We start from the raw sequence: 26,774 nt of genomic DNA on the forward strand, positions 1-26,774 counted from the left end.
TCTAGAGTGTACGTAGAGAAAAGAGCTCTTGGATCCCTGTGAATTGCTGGTTCTGGTCATGGGCACAGAGAAACTGGAGCCGACTTTGTGCAACATGAGCTGGTGTCTGACAGGGTTATTAGCTCAGGCACAGAGCCATGCAGACACTACCATATTGTCTGCAGTCAGGGCAGTTTAACTGCTTTGGGGTGGCACTGTGCCTGTGCTGATAAGTTTTGCCTTCTTCTCCCTGCACGGTTAAAATCAGCAGGTCATTCTGCACAGGCTGGCTTGGGTCTGTCTGGGTGTAGTCAGTACAGGTCCTTTGAGATGTCAGCTAATTCCAAGTACAGTCATGTGGCTGATCTGCCACTGCAGATCCTGGGAGGGTGTGATGCCTTCCCTGGGAGGATTTGGATGCTTCATGGTATAGGCATACAGAGCCAACACAGTTTTGGTGTTGTATACCCACAGAAAAGGCCTAGAGCTCTGTACCAATGCAGCTGAATGCAATTGGTGGCTTTATGCAGTGTGACTGTTATCTGGCACTGTCAGTGCCAAGCCAGAGCTCATAAATCATCTTGGACCTGAGATTATCGTGTAAATAGCCTTTTGGGTTGTCTTGCATTCTGGAGTGTGTCCTGAAATATCTCTGTTATCCTAAGCTTCCTGGCTTGTCCCTTGCCCCAGGTAAAGGAGAGTCCTCTCGAGTGTCTTTAATTATGTTATGGACTTTCTCTAGCAGTACAAACTGCAAATGGAAGATGTGGGAGTCATAATCTAATGAACAGCAGGGAGAGAGAGGTTTTCCATAACATATGTGTTAGTAACCAGTGGATTGCAAGACCTTTTATTGTTTTAGAGAGCAGTGCAGTTACACCTCTGTTGTGTTTCTGAAGTGCTTTTTCTTGTCTGGTTGACACTGTCATATTCTTCCATTTGCTTGCCTTACAAATAAACGACTAGGCTTAACTCTTAGCTTCAAAGTGGACTTTATTTTCAACCTAAAATCTAAAATTTTCAAGCAGTGGTTGCCATTTTCATCTGCTGTGTGATTGTTGAGGATGTCTGTGAGCAAATGAGGATCTACCTGACTGTCTTCCTGCACACTTTTCTTTTTCAATTACATCTTTATAAAAATACCACTGACATGTGAAGATCACTCATCTCACTCTTCCCTTTTTCCTGTCTGTTCCCAACTGTTGTTACCCTGTGCATGGATGGTAAGGACAGGATCACTTGGTTTAGGTTTGTATATTCCCCAGCACAGTGCAGTCTTGGTATGAAGTTGCAACTTTGAGGCACTGTTACTGTTTCTAAGGCTTTGGGATGGATGGTGGTGATTCTAGTGAAATAATAGCTATTTAGCCTTAAAAAGGGAGAGAAAATAAGACTGCAGAAAATGTGTTCTTGTGCAGTTCATTGTCTGCTGAAATGAAAATGCTGGGTTACATGTTTTACCCTGCTTACCTAGTCAGTACATGTCAGAGGTGAATAATGCCTGTTTCACTGTTTAGATTCGAAAGCAGCAGAAAGAGCATGCGGAGCTCATTGAGGAGTACCGAATCAAGCAGCAGCAGCAGCAGTGTGGAATGGCACCCCACGCGATGATGCCAGGCGTCCAGCCTCAGCCACCAATGGTTCCAGGAGGAACGTCACCAGCAATGAATCAGCAAAACTTCCCTATGGTGGCACAACAGCTGCAGCACCAGCAACACACAGTGGTAATCCCTGGGCAGTCCAACCCTACCAGAATGCCAAATTTATCTGGATGGCAATCTGCAAGTGCCCCTGCAAGTCATATTTCCATGAATCCAGCGAGGATGCAGCCTCCAATGACACCGTTGCCAATTACTCCTGGTACGCCAGCTCCTGTGCCTGGTCCAAATGCAGCTGCACAGTCAGGGCCACCACCAAGGGTGGAGTTTGAGGACAATAACCCTTTCAGTGAAAGCTTCCAAGAGCGAGAAAGAAAGGAGCGTTTACGAGAGCAGCAGGAGCGGCAACGCATTCAGCTTATGCAGGAGGTAGATCGACAGAGGGCTTTGCAGCAGAGGATGGAACTGGAACAGCACAGTATGATAGGGTCTGAATTAAACAACAAAACACCCTTGTCTCAGATGACTTTCTTTAATTCTGATCTACCTTGTGATTTCATACAAACTCCACGACCTCTTCAGCAGTCTCCACAGCACCAACAGCAACAGATGGGGCAAATCCTGCAGCAAGGTCCTGTGACCTCACCTCCTGCCACAAATTTTATGCAAAGCGGTGAGCGAAGGCCAGTGGGACCTACAACTTTTGGACCTGATGCATCTGCTGTTCAAGGTGGAGCCCCTAATTTCCATAATGTAAAACAAACTCATGGGAATCTCCCTGGGCCTACCTTTGCACAGAACCAAGTCAGGCCTCCATTTACTCCTGCTGTATCTTCATCTACAGCACTCAATAGCAGTGCCCCATGTGGTTCGGACACTGGCGTGCCCCAGGCCACAAACTTCCCTGGATCAAGCCAGTCTCTCATACAGCTCTATTCTGACATAATCCCAGAAGAGAAAGGAAAAAAGAAAAGGACACGGAAAAAGAAAAAGGAGGATGATGCAGAGTCAATAAAAGCCCCATCGACTCCACATTCAGATATAACCGCACCATCGACTCCAACCATTTCCGATTCTACCTCCACCCCCACAGTTAACACCCCCAATGAACTTTCACATCATCAAGATGAGCAGGAGTCAGTGGAATTAACAGGCCCATCAACATCGAACACAGGAGAGAGCCAAACCTCTCCAGAGCTGGAATATAAGCTCCCCAACAGCAGCCTGCCACAGAAACAGCCAAGTGCAAGTGCAGAGACTGAGAAGGTTAAAGCAGATACACCTACCAGCATTCAAGAAATTAAACTAGAAAAGGCAGAAACTGATCAGTGCTCAGGTCAAGCTGAGCCTAAACCTGAAAATCCAGGCAGTATTAAGGTGGAAGAAGATAAGGTCACCCCACAGCCTGCCTCTTCAGCTCAGAGTCCAGCACAGCCAGCTAGCATTCCAGCAGCAAAAGGGGAGTCAGGGAACGAACTGCTGAAACATCTGCTTAAAAACAAGAAGTCCTCATCTCTTCTAAATCAGAAATCGGAGAGCAGTGGCCGAACAGAAGAGGAGGCTTCTGGGGATAAGAAATTAGCAGAGAAGCAGAATCCAGCTGAAGGAATGGTGAGCCTGCTGCTGGTTTTGTTGTGCAGTGGTCATCAACAATCAGAGGCTAGCTTGTGCTTTTACCATGGGCATGTGAAAAGGCTGGGAGATGATCTACCTGCACGAGGGTAGAGGAAACAGCTTTAAGGAATTTTTACCTCCCTTCCTGCCTTTTCTCCATGAGTAAATCATCTGTGTAACGAAAAGAACAAATTTTATTATGAAACTATTAAAGTGCAAAAAATACTTCTCTATAGATAATCATCTTTTAAAATGTCACTTCCTAATGTTTACCAAGATTAAGGCATGATTTGACAGGATGCCTCTTAACTCCCTGCTAGCATGTTTCTGTACAGCAGGGTGTGGTCTGTCTATATGCTGCTTGCTTGGGTGACTCCACCTTTGCCAGGGTCAGAGGGTTGGGCTTCACACCCCTTCACCTGCACCATTTGGGGTGTTCTGTGAATGAACCAAGTCTGTGGTTATTTTTCTGCCTGTGAAAAATCATGTATTGTCTCTAATAATAGTAGAGACTGTGCTCTAGGATATTTATCACAAGTGTCCTAAAATTGCTGCATTTCTGTCTTACAGAAAAAAATCTCTCATTCATTTCACATTATTAATGGCCTTATATATTTCTTTATATTAATGGCATTATATAATTTAATCATTTACAAGGTTCTTCAAAACAGACCTAAAGAAAACTGCTTTGTGTGGAGGTAGCATACACTTTACGCTTAGATTTCTTGGTTGGTTTATTGTAATCTTTAATCTGCACCTTAGTTTGGCTTAGGGTTGGCTAAGCTTGAAAGACATCCTTGAAACAAGATTTAAACACATTCAGAACTAATAGAGACTGATAAAAATAAAGGTAATGTGAGCAGCAAGTAACTTAGTGTTCCTGTTAAAACACATATGACAGGAGCAGTGGTGAGAGTGCTTGTGGTAGGGGTCATGTAGAGCTGTTTAAAATAATAATTGATAGAAAGAAATTGGACTTTCCTTTGGCTTGCCACTATCTGTTGCATTACAAAGTCCCATTCTGATTACTTTTACAGAACTCTCTTTTTATGTGAAGAATGGCTTCACAAATTTGTACTGTATTGAAGCAAATGGTACAGTTCAGACGTGTTTCACAGCACCAGGTTGTTGTTTGTTTCTAACCTCAAAGTACATTTTTATTGTATTAGCTTAGACTCCTGTTTTCTGTAAGCAAGTCTGCCCTTTCTTATGTCCTTGTGAACATCTCCAAGGCTTGCACACACTTGTCACTGTATTTTAGAGGGCATTCAAAAGAAAATGTTTCTGGTTTGGGAGTTTTTAATGATGTTTGCAGATATCAGTGGTGGTAAGGATAAGTCATCATTCTGTGTGCAGGGACAGTGCAGCAGTTACAGTTACCAGTGAGAGAGCAAAGTAAACAATCCATAAAATACAGTCTGTTATGGGTGAGATTTATTATACCGTGCTTGTTCTTTTAGACTGTTGTGCAGTAAATTTGAACAAACTCTATATTAAAATGTCAAAAATTCTGCTTCACTTCCTTTTTTTATAGCAGCAAACTGCAGGAAACCAGATGCAAGGTGCATTTGGGTGTAGTAACAGCCAGCTTCAGAGAACAGATGTAGGACCTGAAACTAAGAAACAGAGAAATAAGCGAACTCAGAGGACAGGAGAGAAGGCAGCTCCTCGGTCCAAGAAAAGAAAGAAAGAGGAAGAGGAAAAGCAAGCTATTTACCCTAATGCTGATACATTCATCCAGTTAAAACAGGTGGGTGTGCAGGTGCTGGGTCATGCATCAGGAGGAGACTTGTGAGTGCACTTCTTATGAGGGAAATTAAGTTGATCATTAAACTGAATTTTGAGTACAGTGTGGAGAAAATGAGAACTTCCACAAAACTAAGAAATGTGTAGGTTTGGGGTTGATTTCAGTTTGGAAGATCTACTGACATGGCAGGCATTTGGTGGTCCCAAAGCCATAGTTCCTGTAGGCTCTGGCAGCCTCTGTGGCTGAATTGGGGACCACCTTCCTTAAATAGAGAGGCCTGTGCTTGACAGAGTTTTCTGGTAGTGGGTAAACTCTGATTATTTTTTTCAATTGGAAACCATTTTGTTGGTTTTTTGGAGATTTGCAGTGCTTCTATCACCTATTTATATCATTTCTAATTTACTTTTTTTATTATTATTACAGCAGCTTTCCCTTCTGCCTTTGATGGAACCAATAATTGGAGTGAGCTTTGCACACTTTCTTCCCTATGGCAGTGGCCAGCTAAGTGGTGGGAATCGACTTGTAGGAAGTTTTGGTAGTGCTACTCTTGATGGGGCATCAGACTACTACTCCCAGCTCATCTACAAGGTGTGGTTTTAATCTGCATTTCCATTGTGTGCTCTCCCTGTGAGAAGTTTGGGACAGTATTACCAGTTGGTTGGAATCCCTGCCCTCTGTGCAGCCAGAAGAAAGCAAACATCTGTTGCTAGACTAGATAGATGGTGCAGTGGTGAAATGATCACCGTTGTTTTACTCTCTGAAAGTGGAAATCAGTTCTGGAAACCGTGTGGTAAACTAATTAAATCCTCCTCCAAATAGATGCTAAATGGTGAAAATTGTAATTACAGTTTTGTGGAGCAGAAAAGGCTGAATTCTAAGTACTTCTGCAGAGTCATTGTAAACATTAAAGCATTTCTTAATGGGAATTAAATGGGAAATAGACTTTCCCCATTTGTCCACTAAGCCCTGAGTAAGAACCAGAGAACTCAACAAAAACAGATTGTTTGTTGACAAGCTAATAACCTGCAGAATTTAACTCAGTCTGAGATGAGGATAGCAATAGAGGGAGAGCAGCAAAATAGCAAACAGACAGAATCAAATTTGCTGCTTCACTACCCCAATATAGAACTCCAGTAACTTACTTACAGTGGTTACTCCAGCCTTAGATGGCATGTCAGCTGAGAGTGTGACCTAGCACAAGTAGTTACTGTGGTCCAAAGTGGATGATAAGTATTAGGTTTGTAGGCAGGAGTGTAGCAAGAGCAGATACTGAAGTTTTCCTGTAATTTGCATTTAAAATGTGGGCAGTTCAGTAAGCTAGCAAGAAGTAGCCCAGAGTGTGAACTGGCAGAGTATCTACTCCATGGTAAGTGCTTCTGTGAGAGCTCATCCTGTGCTGAATGTGAGGTAGCTTCCCTTTTGGTGAACACTTGGTAAGCTACCTTGTTTGTGGTGATGGAGAGTCACTCTCAGTCTTAACTTCAGGCCTTTGATTAGACTGTAGGAACTTGTTGGGGCTCCCAAACCATTCCAAAAATTGTTCTTTGTGCTTTTCTGTGATGCATATTCCTCATGTATATTTCTCTGATAATGCCATTGATAGGAGCAAAGCAAAACACTGTATCTTTTGTAGTAGATAACTTTCATGTATTTGGTCACATACTTTAAAAATAACTGTTGTTGCTTATCAGTGCTACCTCTGGGTGTAAAAATATGTGAGTGGGTTACATTATCTTGTACTAGAACAAGGCAAGTTTTCACCCTGTGCTCTGTGGCTGATTTATGGTTCTTTAATCTCATGCAGCAGAACAATCTGAGTAATCCTCCAACACCCCCAGCCTCTCTTCCTCCCACACCACCTCCGGTGGCATGTCAGAAGTTGGTAAATGGCTTTGCAACCACTGAAGAACTTGCTGGCAAGGCTGGTATGTTAGGAGGTCATGATGGTAAGACCAATACCTTTGTTTCTGTAATAAATGAATCAAGTTGCAGGAAATTACAAAACAGATAACTGGGGTGCTCTTCAGTTGCTATAGAAAAGAGTATGCCTGGAGTCTTTAAGGTTGTAATCATTATTATCCAGCTTTATTTTACATCAAATTGTAGTCTTTTCACTATTCCCTTTAGAAAACATGCTGAAAGCTAGAACTACTCTTAAGAAATAGAAAGAAAACCTTGGAAGTCAGCTTTCTATGTCCAGTGCAAATGACTAACCAGGTAGTTACCAGCAAAAATGTGTCCTCAGCAGGCTTTGTGTGCAGTCAGGCTGTGTTTTCTGGTACTTGTGATTTTGTAGTTTTTTAATGATTTTTTTTTGTTTAAGTGAAACAAACATCCTCTCATCCTGGCAGAAGCCACATTCACAAGCCTTTCAAGCCCTTTTTGCTCAAAATTTGCAGGTTTTTGTAAGTGTGGAAATTAACCATGAACGGTCAAATGTGTTTGAACTAAGGTGATGGAGAGTGGTGTTACCATCCGCAGTAATGCCTTGGTGTAGTGTCAGGGAGCCATCAATACCTCAAAAGACAGGTTTGTCAATGGAAGACCTGTGCAGATGTCTCATTTTGCTCTTGTGTTTCTGGTTTTAGTTACCAAAGCTCTGGGACCAAAGCAGTTCCAGTTGCCTTTCAGACCACAAGATGATTTATTAGCAAGAGCGATGGCTCAGGGCCCTAAAACTGTGGATGTTCCTGCTTCGCTTCCAACACCACCTCACAACAATCAGGAGGAGTTAAGGTAGGTTTTCCTTGACATCTTCAAAAACATATTTGGAGCAAATTCTTTGATCTTTTATTAGGAGATGAGACTGTGGAGGTGTGAAGAAATGAAATCCATTGTGCACAATAACACAGTGCAGAGAACATAATGACGTCATTTGTTCTGGTTAACTCTTAGTATTCCATATGCAGAGAGCAGCATAGTGAAAGAGGTGGCTGCTGCTATTGCTAGACTCTGCGTGCTATGAAATTGTTATGAATTCATTAGCTTGCTCTCTTAAAAGTGGAAGAAAACTGTAGAGATACCATTGCACCATGGCAGTACATGGCTGCTGTACCAGACAGCAGAACTGTGCGAGAGTCAGCCCGGAAACTCCCTAGCTCTACTCAGTTTTTGCTGCCTCCTGAGAAATGCTTGCTAGAACATGAGATCTAAAAAGAGCTTCCCTTTTGCCTCATCTTGCCTAACCAAAAGTAGGGTGTCTTTGAGGCACTGAAGCCTGTGCGTGGATATTGGGGGACAGACCAGTGAAGACGCTGAAACCAGAAAGATTAAATACTGTTTTCACATGGGCAGATGGAGCCATGGGGAACAGGCAGTTCTGTGATGGAGCCTGGGCTTTGTTAGTCCCTTTTTTGCTCTATGTATCTTTGCCAAGACATGACCTTGTGCAGTGGAGTCTGAGATGGCCAGAACTAACGGCCTGCTGTGTAATTGCGTTCATTGGCCAGTAGCAGGAAGCAAGTCACTTCAGCTTCCCATCATGATTTGTAACTCTGACTTGCCAAACGTTTCTAGGCTGTTTCCAAAAGATCTTTTCTGGGGGTTTTGTTCCAGGGTTCAAGATCACTGTGAGGACAGAGACACTCCTGACAGCTTTGTTCCTTCTTCTTCTCCTGAAAGTGTGGTGGGAATGGAAATCAGTAGGTATCCAGACTTGTCAGTTGTAAAGGAGGAGAACCCAGAACCTGTACCATCTCCCATCATTCCCATCCTACCTAGCAGTACTGGAAAAGGTGAGACTGCAGAGCAGCAACAGCTAAAAATAGGCTTTTGTTTTGTTGTGGTTTTTTTCAGTTCACACATAGGAAGGATTAACCTGGTGTATTTTGGTTTGTTTTCAGGTTCAGAAGCCAAAAGGAATTACATAAAATCAGAGCCTGGTTCAGGAGCGTTACCTGGTTCTGGCTTCTTTGCCTCTCAGCTTGGACCATCCCAGAATGGTCCTAAGTCTGGCCTTATATCTGTAGCAATTACTTTACATCCCACAGCTGCTGAGGTAAAAGAAATAAGCTTCTATTACATATATATAAAGCACAACAGCAGTTAATATCTTTTATAGATAGTGAATCTGAAGGGGTTGTAGCATAGTACAATAAAGCAGCTGTTGCAATCTGCTAATAGTTTTTATTACTGCAATATAAGATAATCTGTGTTATTTTAACTGCCTGTCTGATGAAAACTAAGATGTGGGTTTTATTGCTGTTTTTAGAACATTAGTAGTGTTGTAGCAGCATTCTCCAACCTGCTCCACGTCAGAATTCCCAACAGTTACGAGGTTAGTAACGCTCCAGATGTCCCCTCCTCCATGGCAACCGCCAACAGTCACAGAGTGAACCCATCTATGGAGTACAGGCATCACTTACTACTTCAGGGTCCTCAGGCAGGCTCCATGGGACCTGCCAGGATGGTAGGACCTTACGGACTGAAGCAGCCCAACGTGCCATTTCCTGCAAACAGCAATGGTGAGGGGGCATTCATTCTTCTAAGCTTTCAGTACCAAAATTTTAACTGAGTCAGTGTTGATGCATCTCAGCCTCATGAATTCATGCTCTAGAACTAAATAATTGATTCTGGTTCTAATTGCTTTTCTCTTTGTACATGGTCAGTACATGTGTCCTGCTTCTCCTGTTAAACATAATTTAATGGATCTGATTAATCTCTGATTTCCATTATCTTACCTATGTCACTGTCAGTGAGGAATTTCTTCCCCCCAGTTCCCAGCATGATTAGTTTGTGGGGTTTTGTCCAACCTGATGTTAAGTCTGTCATTTGGAAAGGTTGTTCCAGTGCTGGAAAATCTGAGATAGCTGTGAAGCATGTGATCCTGTATTGGTTTAGTTATTAATTTCTTATACAAGAATGTATTTTTGCCTTGTTCACACACTTGGTTTTGGTCTAGTTACACCAATTGCTACATCAGGCTGTAGTTTAAAGCTTGCCTTCTGTGCCCTATCCCGGAGGATGCTACTCCTCTAGACCATGGAAGAATACTGTGATTTCTCATGCATTTAGTTCAGTCTGATCCAGCTTCTAACAGACTCACCCATTTCCTAGGTGTAGCTGGCTATAAGGATCACAGCCAGAATATTGCAGAAGGCTCAGCACTGAGACCTCGGTGGTGCTCTCACTGCAAAGTTGTGGTTCTTGGTAGTGGTGTGCGGAAGACCTTCAAAGACCTTCCCTTCCTTAAACAGGTACTGCAGTGGGTTATGCATGGAACAGTGACTGAGCAAACAAAAGCTGCTGCATGTTGTGCCACTGATACCACTTCCAGGTTTCTTTGTAGACTCCTCTGTGTGTCCTAATTCAGGTTGGGTACACTTTACTTGACAAATTTTGTGAAATAGGTCCCATACAGAGCAGGTTCCTAAGTTCTGGTACTAACCTTCTTCCATGACCACTTCAGGGACCTTCATGTTCCAAAGGGAGGCCCATGTTGCCATGTTAGGAAGTATTGTAAGAGCAAGAAGGCTTGCACCATTCCTGAGCAGGAATCAGAGTGCAGTCAGAGTCTCTTGTTTTCAGACTGGGAACCATCTTTCATTCTAAATGTACCATTGCTCTTTCAAGGAGATTGAGATAATGACGCATCAAAGGTGTGTGTAGATAGATAGACAGATACACACACATGTATAAAGGTATGTATGTGTATAAAGTGAAAGTGTATACACAAAAATAATGGGCTGACTTTGTCAGCAAAGCCCTGAATTCCCAGTAATGTTTTACAGATGGATCAGTAGATAAACCAGTGTGATCTGTCTTTGATTAGGCTGAAATGAGACATTCCTCTGCTGTCTAAAGATAAAAAGAAAATGGATTTTACTTTGCAAGTGTGCCTATGGAGCAGATGGGTGCATGGTATAGAATGCTTTATTTTGATTGGTAAACTTCTGTTAAAGGCAAGAAACGATGAAGAACGAGGTTGTAGGTGGTGGCAACATTAGATGCCAAATAAGCAAGTATTTATATCTCAGTATCACTCATTATTTCACAAATGTTCTACAAATAAAGTGTTCCTAAGCCAGATTGGAAAACTTGCTTCATTACACTTACTATGTGAAGAATGCACTTCTGATAATCTTCTCTGTTTGGTTCCCAGGATTCCCAAGAAGGCTCTGATAAAATGAAGGACATTGTATTCTGTAGCAACAACTGCTTTGTTCTTTATTCAGCAGCTTTGCAAGCAAAAAACTCAGAGAACAAAGTAAGTATCAAATGCTGGTAGACCCTAGTGAGCGGAACTTACTGCAGCTCTTGTTTGCAGAATTTCTTGAAGGGGGGAGGAGGGGAAGTTTGCACTTGGTTTGGAGTTTTATAAATGAATAGCTCTGTATTCAGATGTTGAGATTCAGCATGAAGTAAAACTCATATTTGCAGCACTTGGTCTGAGAGAAGTGCACGGCAGAACAGTAGCCACCTTTTGCTGTCCTCGGACTCTGAAGATGCAGTCTCAGAAAAGCAGGAATTTAAGTTCCCTGGGCATTCTACAAACCCAAGGATCTATCCCTGCAGGGCTCAATTTTGTATTTTGATTTGGCTTATACAGTTAAGAAAAACCCCAACAACAACAACAAAAAAACCCCAAACAAACTCACAAACCAGCTGTGAAAATCATAACTGAACAGCAAGTTTGCAAAAAGACTTACTTGTTCAGTGTAGCTGGAAGAATACAGTCCTGGTTCTCTGGCTTTGTTTGGGAAAAGCTGCCACCTTAAATCCTGAACTGTGCAAACACCAGTGAAGAGCCTGCACGGTGACAGGGATGAGGAGAAGGACATTTTAAGGAATTTGTTCAGCTGGAATTGGAATGAGGCCAGGGATGTTTTTCAGGCAGTCCCTGAGAGGAGTCTCCTTCTCTGGATGTGGAAACCTGCTTTAGAAGGAGGGTTGGACTAGATGATCCCCAGAGGTTCCTTCCAATCCTGACCATGCTGGGATTCCCTGATAAATTTATCTCTGCTCCATCATTAAAAGTGGAACAGTGTTCATTCAAGACTAAATGATCCTGCTAAGCTTATTTTCTCACAGATAAACATTTTTGAACACTTCTTTTAACTGGCTTGGTTTCTACTTTCTCTATTTCAAATGTACCTTTCTTTCTCTAACCCAGGGGACAGAAGAGGCCACGTGCTTGAAGCATTACAACCTGGTTTATTCTATGTATTCTAATCAATGCTTTCTGGTAGCCCTGTACTTACGGTAGAGCTCACAACCTTGCTTCAAATGCATCCTACTTATTTTTGCAGAAGAAATGAAAACAAAACAAACAAAAAAACCCCAAACAAAACTCCCAACAACAAAACTAAATCACCCAACCAAAACCCTGGAGAAGATAAATGCGTGTACAGCCACATCCTTTTAATGTCCCATGTAGCTCATTTCCACTTGTATTTAAACAGGGTGATGTTTCTGCACAAGTGAATCAGCATGTACATAATTAAGTTAATTAAATGTCATGTTCAGCCTCTTGATCCTTTCATTTACTCTTGAAAGATTAATCATACCAACCACATTGAGCACTTTTTAATCTAAACTTCCTTTGTTGTTCTTGTTTTCTCTCCTTTTTTTCTTTTTAACCCAAATCTCTGCCCTGCAGGAATTTCCTCCTCGCTTGTTTCCAGGAAAAGTATGTTGCATTAATTCCAAACCTTCCCCTCCTGCCAAACGAGATTCTCACTCTACATTAATTCTGTGACCCATATTTTAAAATCTGTGTTGTAGGAGAACTTTCTAAAAATACCCAAGACCTCACTCTTTTAGCTCATCAAAGGCAACTGAGGGGTCTTAAATTCATAAGCTGGACAAAGGATTAGTTGTGTTTCCTCTTCTGTATTGACGGGCACCACACTTTAGACTGACTAGGAGAATGTTTGTGCTCCATATCCTGGCACAAGCTATGATAGCACAGGTTAGGGTAATTTCCATCTTTCTCTGTTGCTGCATCATGATTTGAGGCATGCTGAGTAGCTTCTTCCCCACTGATCTGACAGTGTTTCAGGATACATTTAATGGTTAATGGTTTGGGATTCTTTTCTTACGAGTTTCCTGTTGATCCGGCAGGAATCGCTTCCATCTTTGCCGCAGTCGCCAATGAAGGAGAGGCCGCCCAAAGCATTCCATCAGTACAGCAACAACATCTCCACTTTGGACGTCCACTGTCTGCCTCAGTTACAGGAAAAAGTTTCTCCGCCATCGTCACCGCCCATCATGTTCCCCCCTGCATTTGAAGCAGCCAAGGTAGAGGCAAAACCGGATGAGCTTAAGGTAACGGTGAAACTAAAGCCGAGGTTAAAAGCAATACACGGCAGTCTGGATGACTGTCGGCCTCCAAGTAAAAAATGGAAAGGAATGAAATGGAAGAAGTGGAGCATTCAGATTGTCATTCCTAAAGGATCATTCAAACCTCCTTGTGAAGAAGAAATAGATGAATTTCTTAAAAAACTGGGCACGACCCTCAAACCAGATCCTGTGCCTAAAGACTACAGGAAATGTTGCTTCTGTCACGAGGAGGGTGATGGATTAACTGATGGACCAGCAAGGCTTCTTAACCTGGATTTAGACCTTTGGGTCCATTTGAACTGTGCTCTTTGGTCTACAGAAGTCTATGAGACACAAGCTGGTGCCTTAATAAACGTGGAACTAGCACTGCGAAGAGGCTTGCAAATGAAATGCATGTTCTGTCACAAAATGGGTGCCACCAGCGGTTGTCACAGGTTAAGGTGCACCAATATTTATCACTTTACCTGTGCCATTAAAGCACAATGCATGTTTTTTAAAGACAAGACCATGCTTTGCCCCATGCACAAACCAAAGGGAACTCATGAGCAAGAACTTAGTTACTTTGCAGTCTTCAGGAGGGTCTACGTTCAGCGCGACGAGGTGCGGCAGATCGCTAGCATCGTTCAGCGTGGGGAACGTGACCACACGTTCCGTGTGGGCAGCCTGATTTTCCACGCAGTCGGGCAGCTGCTGCCGCAGCAGATGCAGGCCTTCCACTCCTCCAAAGCACTCTTCCCCGTGGGTTACGAAGCCAGCCGGTTGTACTGGAGCATGAGATACGCAAACAGGCGCTGTCGCTATCTCTGCTCCATCGAGGAGAAGGACGGGCTGCCCTTGTTTGTCATCAAGGTTGTGGAGCAAGGCCATGAAGATCTGGTCCTTACTGACACCACACCAAAAGGTACATTTTGTGAGCTAAGACCATAACTTTTGTGGGTTTGCTGCTGCTGGTATGATAAATGTTTCAAATAGTTGTTGCAGACACTGTTCTCATGTAATGCTTTTAGTGAGCTTCCAGGGCTATTTTTAATATCATTCTGTGAGGACTGAGGACACCTTTGAAGAAGTTGTCCAAGCTGAAAATAAGAAGACTTGTTACAAGTCTGCAGATACTGAAAACTGTAGTTTCCTGCAAATGTAGTTTCCTTACAAATGTAAGTTTCCTTTCATGAGAAGTGACTGTTCAGGTACAATACCATTATTCAGTTACCTCCAAATCATCATCCAGCTGTGCTGAAGTTAGTGAAAAGGAGCTGAGCACGTTTTTCTCAGGACAGGTAACATTGTCTCTGGCAAAGTGAAGAAGACATTAGACCATGAGTGCTGTGGGTGCTGATAGCAGCCTTCCTCTGTCCAGTCACAGCACTGCTGGGGGAACTGCCCACCTCCAACTGAGAGCTGACAATAAGCAGTGGGAAGAGAATATATGGCTTGTTTGCAGACAGTTCTACTTTGTGCAGGTTTTGCTCAGGAGAATTGGTCTGCACTATTGTTGTCAAAGGATACTTGACACTAAAAGCTTCGTTCCCGAGGTGCAGGATAAATGTGTGTGCGTGTGTGTGTGAGTTGCTCAGGAAAAAGCAGCTCAGGCTTTAAGCATCAGCCTGTTTGTGTATGTGACCAAGAAAAGAATGCTTGGTTTCTGGTTCCTGATACTCTCGGGCGCTGGTTTTCAAACCCGTACAGCAGTGGGGCTTTTGGATCACTGTACTTCTTTCCTTATGGCTGTGTAGGTGTGTGGGATAAAATCTTGGAGCCCGTTGCTTCTGTTCGCAAGGAGTCAGAAATGCTCCAGCTGTTTCCCGGCTATCTGAAGGGTGAAGACCTCTTTGGTTTGACAGTCTCTGCAGTGGCCAGGATTGCCGAATCGGTGAGTCCTCACCAGCCTAGTTCCTGCTGGATCGCCCCAAACTGTCACATACCTCATAGACATGAGAAGTGGGTCTGGAGGCAGTGTGGAGAAGTCAGTGTTTTGTTCCATGTGATTAACAGATGATTTCTTGGGCTTGTTTTCTTTTTGTCTGTTTTTCTGCAGCTGCCAGGGGTTGAGGCCTGCGAGAACTACACCTTCCGCTATGGCCGAAACCCCTTAATGGAACTCCCTCTTGCCATCAACCCCACGGGCTGCGCCCGTGCCGAGCCTAAAATGAGTACCCATGTCAAGAGGTTTGTGTTAAGGTATTTTGTTTTAATTTCACATAGTACAGCCCAGGGTTTATAGGCTGCTTAGGGTTATTTGTGCTTTCGTCTGCTGCTTACAAACCCTGTCGTCTTTGGCTGTGTATGTGCATGCCCAAGCCGGAGGAACTGCTGTGTTGTCTCTGCTAGCTGGCTTTAAGTGTCTGTGCGTCTGAAAGAATTTTGAATGGCTTTTGTGGCCGTTTTCAGAGAAATCTTCAGTTTTTCTTGTATTCTTTCTTGTTACATGCCCAATTCCTACAGGCCTCACACCTTGAATAGCACCAGCACATCGAAGTCATTTCAGAGCACAGTCACGGGGGAGCTGAACGCGCCTTACAGTAAGCAGTTCGTCCATTCCAAATCCTCTCAGTACCGCAAAATGAAAACCGAGTGGAAGTCCAACGTCTACCTGGCTCGCTCCCGCATTCAGGTCAGTTCTCACCTCAGCAACTGTCTGTTCAAACATTTTACTTCCACTTCTATTTATATCCATTTCATTTTATATAGAGATGTATTTATATAAACTTGGTATTCAGAAATGAAAGCTAAAGCGTCCTTGAAGTCTCGTCCCAACATTAACGATTTTAACGTGGCAAATCACTTCCATAGGTTTGTCTTAAATTAAGATTTCTTTCTAATTATTGTAAATACCTTGTAAGTTAATTTGTTAGTAATCTAGAAAACAGTTTCCTTCCAGTTTTGCCTTTTTTTTTTTTCATGTTTCTCAAAACCCTATTAAAACTCCTTAATAAAAAGCCAGATAGTAGAAGCAGGACACGCTCAGACCAGGCTGAGTCAAATGCTGAAGAGCTCAATGCTTGTTTGCAGTCAGAAGAAAGGTGCTGCTTTCTGTAACTGTGTTGGTGCTTTGCTCCACAGACCATTTTGCTAAGGCTTTGTAACCAACCAGGCTGTGCATGAACCCAGCTGTGCTTTGTTTTAGGTTGGACTTCACTGTGCCACTGTGTCCCTGTTAGGTCTCTCTCCATCCTAGTAAGGCCTGCTTTATTGTTCAGTGAACTTAGAATCATTACACAGCCAGATGTCAGAGGTACAAGAGAAGCTTTCTCACCTAGACAGAGGCCAAGTATGTTTTCCTGCATCTTAAAAATTTGATGTGAATCTGGGTTCTGCACCTTGGCTGTCAAAATGTGTTTCACCTGTGCTGCTGCTTTCTTTTTGGGTAGCTGACTTCTGTGATTTTCTGCACAACACTTCAGGAGCACGCTGAGGACTGCAGTGAAAATGCAAACTTCTTGCAGAATTCTAAATCATGATGTATTTTTTATAGGGCCTGGGCTTATATGCTGCTAGAGACATTGAAAAGCACACTATGGTCATTGAATACATCGGAACTATTATCCGGAATGAGGTAGCAAACAGGAAAGAGAAGCTGTATGAATCTCAGGTAGGGCTGCTGTTTGTTCACTGTTGCTTTCCCCTTCCCCTTGCCACCATTCAAACAACAAAACAATCCTCTTTGATGACTCTCTGATGCATTCAATTCCCCCCCGTTTCTGGTCTCTGCTGTGCTGTAACTGCAGTGGGCTGAAGCGGAGTCAGCAGTGGTTCTTATCAAGGATCAGAGTATTTAAATGTTTAATAGATGTCACAGCACCCTGCCCAGACAGGTATTACATGTATGCTCTGCCCCAGAGGACAAAGAAGAGACCTCTGACAGGGATGTCAGGACCTTAATTTTTAATGAGAACTTCTTGAAAGTGGAAGCAACTTCCTTTGTGTACCTCAGCAGTATCGTAACAGTTCCTGTTTGTGAAACACATGGAGATCTTGGATGAAAGCAGGACAGAAGCTTTTAGGGCAATATTATTCACCAGAGATTTGACCCCTCCATTACCCACAGCCTGGCGAGGCAGTGTGGCACACACTGCCAGTGTGTGACTCACGCTTTCCCTTGTGAGCTGGTGCATCATCTCTGACCCTGATTGCAGCAGGACACTTGGAGCTCACCCATGTGGCTGCTTCATTCTCATGTCTGACAACCATGGAGAATCTCCAGGAGCCTTTCTTCCCATTCTGTCTTCCAGAATCGGGGTGTGTACATGTTCCGCATTGACAATGACCACGTCATCGACGCCACCCTGACGGGAGGTCCTGCAAGGTGAGTGACGCTGAGGATCTCTGACCGCCTTCTGGGAACTCAGCCCTGTTTCCTGGCCTGGGGCCATCTCCAAGTTTGTGGGTTTCTCCTGGTTTTTATTCTTTGAGATGTTCCAGTCGGTCTTGGGACAATGCCACTGAACTAATGACTTCTTCTTCATTAGCTTTGCTCATCTTTGACCATGTTTCATGGCAGTTACGAAGCATGGACTTTGTTAACACTTGCCTTTTTTGACATTTTCTAGGCAAAGAAACAAGTACAGAATAATATAATTGTATCTGGCACGTCAGTGCGCTCCTGAAGCTAAGGTCATTGCAAGGTTTGGTTTAGATTCACCTCAAGGGATGCATTTTCTTAAGGGGTCACCTGTTGCAAACTGTTTTTATAGGTATATCAACCATTCCTGCGCACCCAACTGCGTGGCTGAAGTGGTGACTTTCGAGAGAGGACACAAAATCATCATTAGCTCTAGCAGGAGAATCCAGAAAGGGGAGGAGGTAGGCTGCTCTCATTTGCTTTCACTTACCTGTTGCAGTTCCTGTTCATTTCCAGATACTTGGGTGATTTCTAGGGCCAGTGGCACGACTTGTCCGTGCCAAGCAGGGGAAAGGGATACCCCCCTTGCCCTCTTCCCTTTTAAAACCTGCCAGTTGCCAGCCATACCACCTCTAGTGCAGCTTGCTGTTTAACCTGCAGATAGAGGCAGAGCTGCGGTCAATCCCAGTTGTTGCATAACCGTTCTCCTGCATCTTTCTTGTTCCAGCTTTGCTACGACTACAAGTTTGATTTTGAAGACGACCAGCACAAGATTCCATGTCACTGTGGAGCTGTAAACTGCCGAAAGTGGATGAACTAGAATGCATTCCTTGCTGTCTTTGAGGGTTGCTTGTCCCTAGGAAGAAGTGATTCATTTTGATTTTGTCGACGGAAAATCGTTGCCTTTTTGAAGGGGGGAAAAAGAAAAAGAAACACAAAGTCACTTCTGGAAGTACAGATTTCTACTCGAGTATTTAAAAAGAAAAGAAAAGAGGAAAAAAAAGGAGAAAAAAAAAAAAAAAGGAAAAGAAAAATAAATATATTTAAAAAAAAAAAAAAAAAAGAAAAAAAACAAACAACAACCAGAAGCAAGCCGGCAAAATCTGAAGCGGAACTTTCCAGACACGTGGAGGTTAAACTGAGTTAACAGAATGGTCCAGCACTTTTGTTTTTGAGCTCACTGAGGAGAAACTGTTTAACTTGGGCAAAGAACCGATGGCTGACCTGCGGGAGAGCAGGTGGGCATCTATGAATGTAAGACTGAAATCACCAGCGAAAGGGAGAAGTCCAAAGTGCTGGCCACAGCCTTATTTGATAAAGGGGCAGGCCCTCTGATTAAAGAAAAATTTTAAATAAAAAGTAGACACCACTGAACAAGGAATGTACTGAAACGACTTCCTTAGGGATAGAGCTAAGGGAAAAAAAAAAAAAAAACCATAACTTGCACTAAAATACATTTAAATACTTGATTCCATGAGTCAGTTTATTGTAGTTTTTGATTTCTGTAAAATAAGAGAAACCTTTTTGTATTTATTATTGAATAAGTGAATGAAGCTATTTTTAAAACAAAGAAAGTTAGAAGAAAGCCAAGCTGCTGCTGTTACCTGCAGAACTAACAAACTCTGTTACTTTGTACAAAAGTGTAAATATTTTGAGACAAAAAAAAAAAAATAATTAAAAAAAAATACAGTATAAAAAAACACAAAAAAACAAAAACACCACAAAACAACAGAATAGTTATTGACCAAATGCTACCAGACTCCGCAGCGGTTCGGGTGCTTATCCTCAAGCGTCTATAGGGATGTTCCAATATGATCTCCTCTATCGCCCTGACCTGTGATCACCGTGGTGGAATAACCAAAATCTCAGTTTCAAGAGAGGGCTTTTTGTTGGGTGTTTTGGGGGGTTTTCTTTTTAATGTTTCCAGCAGGTCTCAACTGTGGTCTTACACGAGAATTTCTTTTGGTTTTTGTTTTTTTAAGCGAACCTTCAAGCCCGCCGAGGGCGCGGTGTATAGTACGGCGCTGACTTTTGTAGCTGTTTGGGTCATTTAGAGTTAATTTGATTTGTATTATATTGTTGCATCCCTATTTCTTAAGTCAGGTTTGTTGGGTTGGGTTTGGGGTTTGGTTTTGGGGTTTTTTTTGTTGGTTTTTTTTTTTCTCTCCTTTGTGCTTACAATTTGTGATAACTGTGAATAACTGCTAAAAACCACCCGAAACGGAGAGGGAGGCTGGACGCTGGGGTTCGTTTTCATTCGTTTCCTTGGGTCGTTTGGTTTTGTCCCTCCTTCAGCAAAAGCAGTCTCCAGATTAGGTGACCGTTCAGCCTACATTAAACCCTGTAAGCAGCGTAGAATCATGTAGTTGGAGCTTAAGTCTGAGATGATAGCCTTCTTAAAAGGAAAACGAGGCAAAACCTAATTAGATGTCATGTGCTTGCAGCTGCAGGACTCTGGCAATAGGGGTTTGGAAAAACTGTAATTTAAAGATTGTGTTTGTATGGCTTGGGGTTTGTTGTTGGGGTTTTTTTTGTTGTTGTTGTTGTTGTTGTTTACATTTCTTTAAACAAAACAAATAAATAAACACTGTTTTGTGTTTGCTTGTAGAAATTTAATCCGCATTTTGAAGCAGGTTAGCTCTTTTTTTGTTTGGTTTTTGTTTTGTTTTGGGTTGGTTTTTTTTTTTTATACTTAAAATTCTGGTACTGACACTTCACAGGCTAAATATATATTAAAAAAGAAAAAAAAACCACAAAAAAAAAAGAGAGAAAAAAAAAATTGAAGTTTTTTGTTTTTCCTTTTTTTGTGTGTGTGTGTGTGTGTGTGTGTGTGTGTGTGTGCACAATTCAAGTGGACTGTAAACTGTTGGTATATTCAGTAATACAGTTCTGACCTTGTAATGTATATGGCATGATGTATTTTTATCTTACAGAATAAAAACAAAAATCAATTGTATATATTTTTTTCTCTTGATAAATAGCTGTATGAAATTGTTTCTTGAATATTTTTCTTCTCTTGTACAATATTCCAACCTCCTACCAGTATTTGTCCTACAGGTTTTTTGGGTTGTTTCCCCCCCCTCTCCCCCTCCCCTGTTCTGTATGATAGTCCTCTAATGTTGGCAAAAAAACAAAGGACAAAAAAAAAAACAACACAAAAAAAAAAAAAAGGAATTTTTTTTGAAGTATACAGAGTGTTATGGGTTTTGGAATTTGTGGAAACAGATTTAGAAGATCAGCATTTACAAATAAAAATATTTTACATCTATAAATGATATCCTCCTGTTTCATTCTGAGGCGTCTCCTCGCTCATTCTTGCAGATTGCAGGGCCTGCTGCCGTCAGCCAGACGTCATCTGCAGCCCTCCCTGCGGTGCAGCCTGCACCCTAAGTGTTACACTGTGGTGCCATGTCCTGGGCACTTACCAGATACTGTCCCCTGCAAGTGTGGGTTTTTTCCCCTCCAGAAAACCTACAAAAGATGAAAGAATAGAATTAGAATAGAATAATAGAACAGAATAGAATAGACCAGACCAGACCAGACCAGGTTGGAAGAGACCTTCAAGATCATCGCGTCCAACCTAGCACCCCATCAAGTCTCCTCCTGAACACCTCCAGTGATGGTGACTCCACCACCTCCCCGGGCAGCCCATTCCAATGGGCAATCACTCTCTCTGTGTAGAACTTCTTCCTAAACTCCAGCCTAAACCTCCCCTGGCACAGCCTGAGACTGTGTCCTCTTGTTCTGGTGCTGGTTGCCTGGGAGAAGACGACCAACCTCAGCCTGTCTACAACCTCCCTTAAGGTAGTTGGAGAGCACAATAAGGTCTCCCCTGAGTCTCCTCCAGGCCAAGCAACCACAGCTCCCTCAGTCTCAAGGACATGCAGTTTTTTGCTGGTAGAGTTAAATGTTCTTTGCAGCAGCTCATACAGGGCTGTGTTTTGGCTTTGTGCTGGAAAGTGTTGGTAACACAGGGTTGTTTTAGCTGGTGCTGAGCAGTGCACAGAGTCAAGGTCTTTTCTGCTGCTCAGCAACAAAAGCTGGGGAGGGAAGGGTGAGATGGTCAGTTACAGCATTTTCCTGCCCAAGTGACTGGTGGTGGAGCCCTGCTTTCCTCTCTGCCCATGGGAAGTGGTGAATGAATTCCCTGTTTTGCTTTGCTTGCACCTGTGGCTTTTGCTTTTCCCCTTAAATTGTCTTTATCTCAGCCCACAACTTTCACCCCTCCATGTCCCTTCTTCATCCTGCTGAGAAGGGCAGTGAGTGAAGGGTTAAACCACAATGCTGCTGCCTGATACTAAAGACCCCAGTCCTGAGTCAATGCTGAAAAAAGGGCTCCAAGATTTATTGCAGAGAGGGTGGGAACCAGCCAGGCCAAAGCTGTTCTGCAGTTTTGTATCATGCACTTTGGCTGCTGGAAGACACAGCAGCTGGCTGCACAGGGCCTGAGCATGTCTGAGATGGACATTCAGGATGAGTGGAAAGCAGATGGTGAGCTTGGAGCACAGCCCAGGGCTTGGCTGCTGCACCAGCAGCTGTTTGCACTTGGCTCCTGAATGTCACACAGGTCAGCACAGGGCAACCTCAGAACCGTGAGCCACAAAGCAAAGCCACTGTCAGCCACGGTCACTACCAGCTCCACAAGCCATCAAGAACAAAATATGTGGCACAGGCCTAAAACCCAGCCTCAGGAACAGTTTCTTTACAAATAACAAATTTTCAGTATGATCATGGCAAAACTGAGTGCTGTGACAGCTTATAACCCAGAGGGGCCATGGCAGTGCTGGGTTAATGGGTGGCCTCAGTGACCAGAAAGATGAATCTAAGCAATTCTGTGATTCTGCAAGGCTTTCCTTCTGTGCTTCCTGTCCTGCCAAATTCCCAAGGGTCAGCTGTGGGCAGTCACTCAGAGAACAAAAGCTATGGATTCTCACCTAACCACAGGCTGCCCATACAGGGCCGAGCTGAGAGCCACAGGCAGCCCCTGCAGGACTGAGGACAGTCAACTGATTCAGCACTGACTCACAGAAACTCAATTTCTGTGTGTGCTGACCTGGCTGTGCAGCTGCAGCACTGAGCAGATACAGCTGTGGCCAGAACCCATTCACTGCAGAAACAACTGACACCATCCAAACTGCCATCCTCTCCATCTGCTCCTGGGAACCAGCACCAGGCCCTGGCAGCAGCTGGGTGTGCAGGGGCAGCACAGGAGGACTGAGCCCAGCACCACAATCCCTAGCAGGAGCCACAGGCCCAGGCAGGCAAGGCTGCAAATGTGGGAACTGCTGAATTTCAAAGACTAAAAGGTGCTTTATTTACACAAGGGTGGGGGAGAATATTTATCTTTACATGCATGAACAATCCAGCTGCACAATTCCCTGTTCTTGTCTATTACTGCCAGCTTAAAGACCACGTGTATTGAGCTGCTTCTGACAGCAATCTCCCAACTTGCCTCACCAAGAGCAAAAGGTCAGGAAACCTCTGTGGCAACAGATTCAGACCATAAATAAGCATCTGCTCCCCCTGCTTGAGGCCTTGCTTGGGCTTTTATTTTTTATGATATATTAAAAAGACAATCTAAAGGCCACAGGGAAAAAAACAAACCATGAGGCAGAGCACAAGGCTACTGCAGAGCCACTCTGGCAGCCAAAATAAACTTCTCAGCCTACAAGAAAGCCTGGCACACAGCTGGCAGCAGCTGTACCAGCACCCGCTGCTGCGTCACTCTCACTCGTGGGACCAGGTTAATGAGAGTTAATGGGAGGTGTAAATGAAGGTGCAAACAAAGCTGCAGCCCATCCTTACCTCAACAAGGGCTGGAATGAATTCCACACACAACCACTACACCAACATCCCCTGAGGAAGCAGGCACTGTGCAAGGCCAGGCAGCACAAACCCACTCTGGAGCTGTGGGCACAGCTGGTTTTAGACCACCAAAAGGGTCCAGCTAGAGGCTGCTGTGAGCTGGTCCAAAGGGCAGGCAGCCCCACACCGCCCTATAACAGCCACTTGGGAACTGCTCTCCAGACTCTGGGTGCCCCTACAAGGGCTGCCTGACCCAACCAGGTGCAGTGCAGGCCTCAGCTGACTTCGAGCTGCTGAAGGGGGCTGGGTTGTTTCTCGAGACAAGGAACTTGGCTGGTGTCTAACTTAGTTATTCCCATTGTGCTGCTTTGTCAGGAAGAACTTCCACTTCAGCCCATTTATCCTGCTTACGTGGTTCCTACCTGCCCATCACTGCTTCCACCACTGATGAAGAGGGAAGAAGCTACACAGCAGCAAGGGATGGCTCTTACCTGTTCATGGTCCTCTTCTTGCTTTCCTCCTCCTAGGATGGCTGCCCTGGCAGATGGCTGAAGGACCACACGCAGTCTTGTCACAACTGAATCTCTCCTCTTGGCGGGAAGACATAGGTCTCATGGCTCCAACACTGTCATTCTTTGCCTCACTGCCCCAGAGGTCAGTAACTGGATGCCAGAGCATTCATGCAGTTGGAAAACGTCTCTGCAACCCAAGCGAAGGCTCTCCTGGCGCTGCCGGCATTCAAACCGCACAGTCCCCGCGGAGGGAGGTCCTTGTGGTGCGACACACAAGGCCAACGCTGGCAAGAAAAACTCTGCTGGGTAAGAACAGCTTTCCTCCTCTGCAGCAGCTTCTAGGCACTGAAGAAGCATCCAGGGCTGAGGCAGGAAGTCAAAGAAAGGTCAGCAGTGAAATAAACAAACTTGGGAAGGGAAGCAGAGGGGGGGAAGAAAACCCAACAAATAACAACAGAATTATCTATCTAAACTTCCAAGAGGTGAGGGAGAAAGAGCCAGCTGTGAAGGGAAGGGGAGACCCAAACCGTGTGAACGTTGGTTTGCACTGGTCTCCAAGCTGGTGCTTTCTGCTCCAACAGCTACAAAGAGTAAAGCCATCCAGGTTAATAAAAAAATGATGCTTTATTTTAAATGCAGCTACTGTCATGAGTCATCAAAATAGACTTTGTAATAGTTACTTTGCTTTAAATATGAGCTGACGAATGACAGCTAAGAATTTAAACTACAAGGAAGGTCCTAAAATTGTAAATTAAAAAGAACTAAATTTAAATATTACAGATGACAACTTTCAGAGGATAAAAGGGAATAAAAATATTCTCCAGAAGAAGAAAAATGATTTGGCCAGTAAAACCATACTAAAAAGGTAAATGAATGAGATACTGCCCATGGAATACTTGCAGAGACTCCTTTCTGGCACAAAGCTAACACTTCACCATTGAAAGTACATTGCTCTAATGATTTCTCTTACTCAAAACCAGTTCAATACTCTATGACAATCCAAGGAACCGCTGAGAGATTGCACTTCCACATCTTGTCCTGCGGCAGGGCTGCTCCTGTCACTGCTGTGTCTGAGCAGGGACTGGGGACCACCTGGACCTTCTCATGCACATTGCTCTTCATAGCAGGATCCTTGCCGTGGGCCGGGTGTAGCAGCTAAGGGCTCCTCGCAAAGCCCTCCAGAATGACTTAAAGTCATGGCTGAAGGGGAACCAGGTCTTGGCTTAACGCTTCTCAGCCGCATCCTCGCCGTCTCAGCTCTCAAAATGCCACTGCTGAGGAAGGGACCCGTCGCAGATGGCCATGGTCACGTACCCTTTGTGGCTCAGTGGATCTACCACCTTCATGCACTGCCCCACGGAGACCTGGTAGAGGCGGTTGTTTTTCTAGAGCAGAGGCAAAGACAGATGGGGTTTATTTATAAAAACTTCTGCTCTGCATCCATGTCAAACTGAAGCCAAACCCAGTGCTCAAGGGCAGGAGGTGCTCCTTCCCAAGAGATCAGCCCTTCAGCAGCCTCCCTGGCACACCAGACCCACAGCAGCACCGTGTAAAAGCCAGAGCACAGCGCAGCCTGTAACCTCGTCCAGACCTTGAAACGAAGGCTCTCACGTCCTTACGGGGACCCACTTCAGAGTGTTCCCCAGTGTTCAGCAAGGAGGGGCCCCACGAGGCTACAGTGCAGCACAGCCAGGTCTCTGCATCTGGCCAAGCCCACTGCCCTCAGCACCCACAGGCTGAGGAGCTGCCACACAGCGTGACAGCCCTGTCAAACATTGAGTGGGTGCCAGCAACCAGGGCAAGGCCAGACCCTCATCAAGTAAAGAGAAAACAGATCCGTCTCTTCCTGCCCCCCTCCCACCTGCCCAGGGAGCCCTGTATTTCTCCTCCCACTAACAGCTTACTGTTTGAAAACCAAAGCAGGTGCTTGGGCATTTTGGGGTCCCTTTTCCACCTGGAAAGGGCTCTCTACAGAGCCCCAGCAGCTTCCATGGCCAGGAACCTCCTGCTCTTGTGCATGGACAGAGCAGCGACATGACAGGAGCTGCACTGGGCACCGTGTCACTGCTTATGGCCATCAGCAGATGTCCAGTGAGGCAGGAGAACGTGGCACACCACACTCCTCCAAAATATCCCCCCACTTTGAGTCTTGCACCAGTGACTCACACACTGATCTCCTTGCTCCCACAAGTCCTCACTACCTAAAGAGTCCCAGCCTGCTCACATATTCCTTATATGAAAGGCACTCCACACCTTCAATGTGCCCTGAAGATAAACCTCTGAATCTTCTCCACCCCTAATTCACCCAGAGGTGAGACATGTGCAGTACAGGCAAACTGCACTGGCATGGTAATATTTGATTCATTCCTTTTGCTCTTCCTCATTCCCAAGCACCAATCTGACCCTGCTACAGATCCACCTTCCCATACCCCAATGGCCAGCTCAGAACCCACATTTCACACACTAAGCCCAGATTCTCCTCCACCACCCCAGGCATCACCTAATAGTTAGGTGCATTAAATTTCAACAGCCATGCTCTCGGTCTTATAAAATCTTTGTCCACTAACTCAAGCTAAAAAACCAGCAGCAGAATTCTTCAGCTCACTACTCCCACTACCATTTGCAGCTGTGGCACTGCTGGTGCAAGCATCAGATGCACTCAGTCCTGGGCTTATGCAATACCTGCCTCATCTCCAAGCTGCCCCGGCCTGCAACAGCCTTATCTGACTCCACTTAGGAGCCCATGCTGTCAACAAGCAGCATGGCATGAACCCGAGACAGTTCATGCAGAGCTGTGCTGGAAGTGCACGAGGCAGTTCTGGCAGTGCTCTCCTCTTTGTTCAGCACTGTCTGTACTAAAGGCTCACTGCTCTGCAGTGGGCATGTGAGGGAGCAGCCTC

At 44.3% G+C, this 26,774-nt stretch overlaps 2 protein-coding genes across 6 annotated transcripts in view; one reads left to right on the forward strand and one right to left on the reverse strand.

The window, feature by feature from the left end:
* KMT2C (lysine methyltransferase 2C) overlaps positions 1-18,554 on the forward strand; it is a 184,585-nt gene extending 166,031 nt beyond the window's left edge. The window contains exons 42-58 of the mRNA XM_054171155.1: positions 1,497-3,188; positions 4,729-4,941; positions 6,743-6,884; positions 7,527-7,674; positions 8,494-8,672; positions 8,781-8,935; positions 9,149-9,401; positions 9,994-10,133; positions 11,039-11,143; positions 13,000-14,119; positions 14,952-15,088; positions 15,254-15,396; positions 15,661-15,829; positions 16,691-16,807; positions 17,448-17,521; positions 17,910-18,018; positions 18,285-18,554. Of these exons, the coding sequence (XP_054027130.1) occupies positions 1,497-3,188; positions 4,729-4,941; positions 6,743-6,884; positions 7,527-7,674; positions 8,494-8,672; positions 8,781-8,935; positions 9,149-9,401; positions 9,994-10,133; positions 11,039-11,143; positions 13,000-14,119; positions 14,952-15,088; positions 15,254-15,396; positions 15,661-15,829; positions 16,691-16,807; positions 17,448-17,521; positions 17,910-18,018; positions 18,285-18,377 (4,989 nt within the window). The 3' untranslated portion in view covers positions 18,378-18,554. The remainder of the gene's footprint in view (positions 1-1,496; positions 3,189-4,728; positions 4,942-6,742; positions 6,885-7,526; positions 7,675-8,493; positions 8,673-8,780; positions 8,936-9,148; positions 9,402-9,993; positions 10,134-11,038; positions 11,144-12,999; positions 14,120-14,951; positions 15,089-15,253; positions 15,397-15,660; positions 15,830-16,690; positions 16,808-17,447; positions 17,522-17,909; positions 18,019-18,284) is intronic.
* Positions 18,555-24,156: 5,602 nt separating this feature from the next.
* The window catches only part of GALNT11 (polypeptide N-acetylgalactosaminyltransferase 11), a 43,795-nt gene continuing 41,177 nt past the window's right edge, over positions 24,157-26,774 (reverse strand). For all 5 annotated transcript variants that reach the window (XM_054171358.1, XM_054171360.1, XM_054171357.1 and 2 more), the window contains one exon: positions 24,157-25,259. In XM_054171358.1, the coding sequence (XP_054027333.1) occupies positions 25,128-25,259 (132 nt within the window). In that variant the 3' untranslated portion in view covers positions 24,157-25,127. The remainder of the gene's footprint in view (positions 25,260-26,774) is intronic.

Source organism: Dryobates pubescens, chromosome 21, assembly GCF_014839835.1.
Source record: "Dryobates pubescens isolate bDryPub1 chromosome 21, bDryPub1.pri, whole genome shotgun sequence".
Lineage (NCBI taxonomy): Eukaryota > Metazoa > Chordata > Aves > Piciformes > Picidae > Dryobates > Dryobates pubescens.